Raw genomic sequence first — 7,840 nt, forward strand, 5'->3', positions numbered from 1 at the left:
TAACTAGGAAGTTAGTTTTTGTATGTAGCAGATGTTCAGATGCAATAAACACTGAAAATGTGCAGAAAAGAACTTCTGTCACATTCCAGGGAGAAAAACTGGACGTAGTTGATAGCTTCCGATATCTGGGTGACTAAGTTAGTGGGGGAGGGTGCGCTGAAAGTGTAGCTGCTAGAATAAGAATAGCCTGGGCAAAGTTCAGAGAGCTCTTACCTCTGCTGGCGACAAAGGGTCTCTCACTCAGAGTAAAAGGCAGACTGTATGACGCATGTGTATGAACAGCCATGCTACATGGCAGTGAAACATGGACCATGACAGCTGAGAACATGCGTATGCTAGCAAGGAATGAAGCCAGTATGCTCCGATGGATGTGTAATGTCAGTGTGCATACTAGACAGAGTGTAAGTACCTTGAGAGAAAAGTTGAACCTAAGAAGCATCAGTTGTGGTATGCAAGAGAGACGATTGCACTGGTATGGACATGTGGCGAGAATGGATGAGGATAACTGTGTGAAAAAGTGCCACACCCTAGTGGTTGAGGGAACCTGTGGAAGAGGCAGGCTCAGGAAGACCTGGGTGAAGCACGACCTCTGAACATTAGGCCTCACCGAGACCTTTGGAAATATGCTGTGCGTGAGAAGACCCGGCAAGCCAAGCGAGACCAAAATCCAAGGCCTCTGCCAGGGATGTAACCAGCCCACTTACGCGTAACATTCCTTCTTTGTTTATAAAAAAATACAGCATAAAAAACCCCACATTATTTATGGAATGACCCAATATCTAAAGTAATATGTATATATATATATATATATATATATATATATAAATACACACACATATACAGACACACGCACATATACACATGCACGTGTTGTGTGTGTGTGTGTATGTAATATACACACAATGGATTTATTAGTCTCCATCTATCAAATCCACTAGCTTGTCATCAAGGTATTGGTTGGACCAAGATTATATTGCTAGCATGAAAAACAAGATGTATGTGTGTGTTTGTATATGTGTATGTACATGCATATATATGTGTGTGTATATATATATATCATCATTATGATTACCACCATCTAGCGTCCACTCTCCATACTTGCATGGGTTAGATGGTTTGACTGGAACTGGTAAGCTGGAGAGCTGCACCAGGTTCCAGTCTGATTTGGCATAGTTTGTACAGCTGGATGCCCTTCCTAATGCTAACCACTGCAAGAGTGTAGTTGGTGCCTCTTACGTGTCACCAGCAGTATCCGCCACTATGATTTCACTGGCTTGACAAGTCTTCTCAAGCACAGCAAATATATATATTGTGAATAGATTTGGTAGTTGGAAACTGAAAGAAGACCTTCATATATATATCTGTGTGTGTATATATGCATAAGTTTTTTTGACATCTGACAGTCATAAATGACCACATTGTTTTTTTCCAGTCTTCCACAAAAAACATGTCCGACTATGGGGAAATATTACCTTGGCTGGAAGCAGGTGAAGGTTGGTGACAGGAAAGGCATCCAACTGTAGAAAACCTGCCTCAGCAAAATCTGTCTAACCCATGCAAGCATGGAAAAGTGGACGGTCAATGATAATACACACACACACTTTTATGGCTATGTGAGAAGGCAGTGCTTGCAAGCTCTCCCACCCCTCCCCAGAGAGTTATGAGATTAATACCATTGATACTGAATTTGAATATTTACTTGAGTTAGTAGGAAAAAAATGTGTATGGGGAGTGCAAGATTTGAGGTGGTGTTAAACAGGGCAGTATGTAAGTCCTACCTATATCTATCTCTGTCTTTCCAATGTTTATTTGTCTGTCTCTTTCTCTCTCTCAACAACATTATTTAATGCATATTTTCCTTTATAGCAGACTGTGATTTGGAGGAGATTTGCAGGCTATTTCCTGTATGTTAAGTAAACAGGAAGTGTTTTCTCATCACCTCATACTAGGTGATAATCTGGGGTACCTACTAGTGAATAGTAAAGTTACCAAAGGAAGAGATGGTAGTGTTAAACTGGGTTATGTTTAAAGTGAACTCTGCTAAAGAGAGATAGACAGACACCAAGCACTGGTTTTAAGCCAAGAGGCTTTATTAGGCATTCTACACAAGGACCTGGCTGATGTGTGTTAAATCCCTTTGTGTTGAGCCTATCACTGAAAGTGAACTCAATATAAGCACCCAAAGACCAAGTGGTAGTGTATCTTCAATTCTATAAAAAATATCCATTGTATCTCACCACAACACACCCAAAAAACAAAACATAAAAAAAAAACAAGAAGATAACAATAATAGCAACAAGAAGGAAAAAAGTTACCTGTCGTTTTGTATTGGATCCAAGGCTTTCATGACGTCTAGATGCTGATGATGATGAGGTTGATGATGAAGATGATTTAGACCTTAGAGCAGGCCCTGTCGACGTAGAAGCTGTCTGGTTGGCATTTTTTAGACCCTCCAGTAACCTTATTAGCAGAATGTTAGACGGCAGGTCCTCAACACGGTATGAAACTAGTGTTCTACATTCGGGACATCGAAGCTCTTTTTTTGTGCTCACTATCTCTTCGAGACATCTGCGACAAAATGTGTGTTGGCATGGTAACACTTTGCTTGTGTGGTCAAGTCTCTCTAGGCAGACGGAACATTCCAGTAGCTCGTTCAACGCCTGTTCGTCCATCTTTTTTTTTTTTAAACCAAAGAAGAATAAAAAAAGTAATGATTTCTTTTGTTTTAAATGATAATAAAAATATTTTCTTTTCTTGCCACAAGGGCAACAGATAGAAACAAAGACAATTTGTAAATTCAGGTGTTTTATGTCAAGAAGAAAAAACATAAATGAAATGAAATAATGTGAAATATATGTAAAAGACAACTTTATACACACACACACACATATATCACATACACACGTGTAATTTAGTAGTTAGGGTGTTGGGTTCACAACACAAAGTGGTGCACAGTATCCTTGAAAAGGCCCTTCATTTCACAGTTGCCCCTTTCTACTCAGTTGAAAATGAGTACTAGCTTTCTCTCCCTCTCACATCTTTGATACTCTGTTGGGTTATATGTAGGAGGACTGAGAGATGGTCTATGTCTATTTGCGACCACACAGGCACCTAAAACAATTAGTGAAAGCAAATCAGGCCATTCCACAAATCCCCACTTAATCTTCAGCTCCATAGCAAATTCCTTCTCTCTATTGAACTTACAGATAAAAACTGAGTAAATCCATCCAATCATATTGAACTTGCTACTCTGAACCATCTGTAAGTGAATTTATTTGAATGTAACACTTCTCTTGCTACTCTTATTTTCTGCTTCCAGTGGTACTTGGAAACAGAGAGGAGAAGCATCCTCCTACGTTTGTTTGTTTTTTCCCCCCGTTAAACCACCAGACATAGTGCCTATGCTTCCTTGGTCATAGAAGGCAGCAGGACAGTTTTTACAATGAACTCAAATGATTAAATCCATTCTGCAAGTCAGCAATTCTTGGTCACCAGGTATCTATCTTCTGTAAGTACAAAGCTATCTACTGCAAAGGCTGCAAAAATATGTAATAAAGAAAGAAGATGAGCTAGTACAAATACCTACAAATCATGAACAAAAATGAAAAGCTTTTCTGTCTTTAATGTGGCCAACAAATGTAAAGAGAGGGTGGGGTAATACAGATATAGGAAAATGGAAAGCTATTTTTAAAATGTCATACTAAGACACCAACAACAAAAGTTTCCAAAAGTCACAATATCTGACAAGATTGACCAAAGTGAAAGTGAATAAAGAAAAAAACTCAGCACAGGCTGAGAAGTGCAGGATTAAGGTGCAAGACTAAAGCCTTTCCAGAGAAACTACATAAAAGTATAAAGTTCAATAGAAAAAGTAACTGTAATTTGCATAAGTTGTGAAGAAAAATTGGCATAGTATGTATATATGTAGGCATGCAGGGGCACAATGATGTTTGAGTGTTTATATATTGGAACTTATGTTAGAACTGTGATGTACCAACACACACACTCTCTTTCTCTCACACACACCAAAATGTTTCTGAGATAGATAAGGTAACAATAGTCTGCAGCATCATCCAAATATTGTTGTTAAAGATCATCAGGAAAACAAATATCACCTTCTTATCGATGTACTAACATTCTCTAAAAGACTTTAACTTGAAAATAATATTGTGAAGGTCTCAAAATGTCAGACCAATAGATTTCAGGAACATTACTTTTTCAATCCAAACATAAAAGACTAATAAAGAAACAAACTTGAACAAAATTGTGTTTCTAATAAGTACTGGATGGTTTGACAGAAGGTAGGAAGCCAGAGGACTGTGCCAAGCTCTACTGTCTGATTTGGTATGGTTTCTATGGCTGGATGCCCTTCATAATGCCAACCACTTTTCAAAATGTTGGCTGGGTCCTTTTTTAATGATATCCCCATTGAAGTCACCAAATAATTTGCAAGACAAGACTCTTCAAATGAGGTAAGGATTAGTATTGTATGAGGTGGTTTTGTTGCAGGTGCTGTGAAACTAGAGTATGATAGAGGGACAAAAAAATGTCTTGCAATACAGGAGGTAAATGGCTACCCTAGTGGAAAAGGAGAGAGAGAGAAAGAGAAAATGAAGAAATGTTGGTACATGCCCTTTGTTACATGGAGGTATATATAAATGAAGAGATACAGAAGTTTGGATAGGATGAATAAGCAAATGAGTGTGGGAAATAAAGGGGAGATGAATTCAGGGAGTGAACATAGGTGGAGGGAGGAGGTTTTAGAAAGATAAGTTGTGAGCAAAAGAGACTTGTCAGGAGCAAAGTGAGTGCAGGTTAATTTGAAAGAGTGCAAAAGGAGGGTGGGAGATAGAGGGTAGTGGGATGCAGTGAGAGGTGAACATGGGTGGAATGAAGAAGTGTTAGAAAGATGAGAGGGACAGAGACATGAATAAGGCACCTTTTAGGGCCTCATTTTTATTTAGATGGATGGGTCTTCTCAAGCACAGCAAATTGCCAATCATTTCCTTTATAGGAAGGTCATTTTTAGCCACTTTGTTCTGTCTTCCTGGGCTTATCTCTTCCACAGGTTCCTTCCATATTCAGGTAATGATACTTCTTTATGCAGCTATCCCCATCCATATGCATCACATGACCATATCGGCATAATCTTCTCTCTTGCATACTACATCTAATGCCTCTTGTGCCTAATTTCTATTTCATCACATTTACACTTAGTTGTACATGCACACTAACACTGTACATTCTGCTGAACATTTCTTTCAAGCCTTCACAAATCATCCATCCACATTCACTGCCCATGTTTCACTACATTGCTGTTCAAACACAAGCATCATACAATGAGCCTTTCACTCTGAGGGAGAGGCTCTTTGTTAACAACAAAAGTAATAGCTCTCTGAACTTTTCTTGGTCAGGTCTGATTCTAGTGACCAAGCTTGCAGAACATCCTCCCCCATGCTAAATGGGTCACCTAAACAAAAACTATCCACTATCTCATTGATCTGCATGGGTATTTGCAGAAATCTATTTCTCATATGTTAGTGTTTTTTGTTCCTGCACATCTGCCACTCACAAAGACCATTTTCTCTATTAACAATTCTGTGATTCCACAGCACCTCTTATATGTTCTTAGCTTGCACTTGATACACTGTATGGAATTTCTACCAATAACTTTTTCTACATATTGAGCAGGACCATTTTCCTGAATGGATAAGTAATTTGTCTGCTTTCCTGTTTACTAGGATTTGGGTCTTTGCAAGGTTAACTCTTAAGTCCTTCAATTCCAGATCTGAATTCTATTATAGATTCAGTTATAAGAAAAAGGTTATTAGAAGAGCTACCATGGACACTCAGTCTTAAACTACGCTGTTATAGTCTGGGGGATTATGATAAATAAGGGGTGCTGAGAACTGAGACATGGTGAACTCTTACCTACACGCTAAGTTCCTTGTAATACTCATTGTTGACTTTCACCTTAATGACAGCATCCCTGTACATGACTTGGATGGCTCTCAGCAGCTATTCATCTAATGCTAGCTTCTGCATTGATCACCAGATGAGAGAGTGAGGGACCCTGTTGAAGCTTTTCTCCACATAATCAAATGCCAGCACAGTAGTTTATTTTTGGCTAAATGCTTCTCCTGAAGTTGCCTTACTGAGAAAATAAGATCAGTAATGCTTTTCCCTGGCATAAAACCAAACTGCATCTCAAGGTTCACTCTCTTTGTAATTTGTTGTGTGACGACCCTGTCTGTAAATTTCGTGACCAGATTCAATAATTTGATACCTCTGTAGTTACTTCTGTCTAAGGCAACTTTGTAAGGCAATATTGACTATAATGCTGTTACACAAGTCATTGCGTATGACATCCTGGGCAATCTGATAACTTATGCAGGAGACTTAAGCTGTATCCCATTCCACCAATTATTTTAAGCATTTCAGCAGTATTTCCTGACGTACCAGGGGCTTTCCCTGTCTTCATATCCTTAAATACCTTATCTGCAATACTGCTATTAACTACGATAGATGGTCTCTCTGTTAGGTCTACATTAGGAAGACTCTCTTTCTCTTATGCATTCTTCGTGTTTAGCAACCTTTCATAGTAGCACTACTATGTCTCTTTCTTTTCAGAATCACTAAGTGTATTATCATCCATCTCTACACACTTCTCTCTTACACCATCATGATTTTAGGTAGTGTGTGTATATATAATGTGTGTGTGTGTGTATGACAAAGTACAAATGTGCTGAGCATAAGAAGAATCAGATGTAACATGCAAGAGAAAAGGCTATGATGGTCTGGACATGTGATGCACATGAAAGCTGTATAAAGAAGTGCCAATCACTCTAAGTGGATGGTACCTGTAGAAGGAAACCTAGGAAGACAAGGGATGTAGTGAGAGCCAGAACTGTGTATTCCATCAACATGCAACATCCACACACCCCATCCCAATGAGCCAAACTACATCTCTTCTTCATGCACTATGCTTGTCTCTTCCCAAACTCCTGCAGCCTATGCTGCTCTGTCATCTCTCTCATCCTTCGTGCTGCCAACTTTATCATTGCTATCCTGTAACCCACTAGATAGTCAAGTTTCACCACTCACTGCATTTCCCTTTCCCTCTCCTGTCACCCTCAACACACTCATGAACTCCCTGCCCATGCACCGTCTAATTCTCTACCACTCCATTTACATTCACCTCCTTGCATCTTGGTGGTACGCTGGGCACATCGCCACCATCTCTATCTCTCCAACTGGGGTAACCATGTATTTCCTCTACAGCAAGACACCTATTTCTGTCCCTCTGTCATAGTTTAACCTCTCATCACTCGACACAAAGCCATCTCACTCACTACTACTCTCCCTCTCAGTTGAGGGATCTTTGTCTTGCAAGTTACTTGGTGACCTAACTGGTGCTGGTGCCACATAAAAAGCACCCAGCACACTCTGTAAAGTGGTTGGTGTTAGAAAGGGCATCCAGCTGCAGAAACCAAGCCAAAGCAGACAATAGAGCTTGGCATAGTCCTTGGACTTACCAGTTCCTATCTAACTGTCCCACCCATGCTAGCATGGAAGACAGATGTTAAATGATGATGATGATATATACATATATATGGGCAAGTTAGGTTAACATCAAAGAAGAAAAAGATTGTGGAAATTCTGAGATGAGCTGATACTTGCTGATACTGGAAAGAGAAGAAAGAGATTTTGTCTCTTGCTGTATGCTTATGTTCTGCCTCTCCAAGATATGGTTCTGATTAATATTTCATAGGCACAAGAATATATCTCATGCTTTAGTGTACAAAGAATATATATATATATATATATATATATATATATA

General features: G+C 39.2%; 1 protein-coding gene across 3 annotated transcripts in view; it reads right to left on the bottom strand.

Annotated features, from left to right (window-relative positions):
• Positions 1 to 7,840, bottom strand: part of LOC106880631 (E3 ubiquitin-protein ligase SH3RF3) — a 95,788-nt gene that overhangs the window by 48,647 nt on the left and 39,301 nt on the right. For all 3 annotated transcript variants that reach the window (XM_014930666.2, XM_014930664.2, XM_014930665.2), the window contains exon 2: positions 2,316 to 2,672. In XM_014930666.2, the coding sequence (XP_014786152.1) occupies positions 2,316 to 2,672 (357 nt within the window). The remainder of the gene's footprint in view (positions 1 to 2,315; positions 2,673 to 7,840) is intronic.

The sequence above is a fragment of the Octopus bimaculoides genome, chromosome 16 (assembly GCF_001194135.2).
Source record: "Octopus bimaculoides isolate UCB-OBI-ISO-001 chromosome 16, ASM119413v2, whole genome shotgun sequence".
Lineage (NCBI taxonomy): Eukaryota > Metazoa > Mollusca > Cephalopoda > Octopoda > Octopodidae > Octopus > Octopus bimaculoides.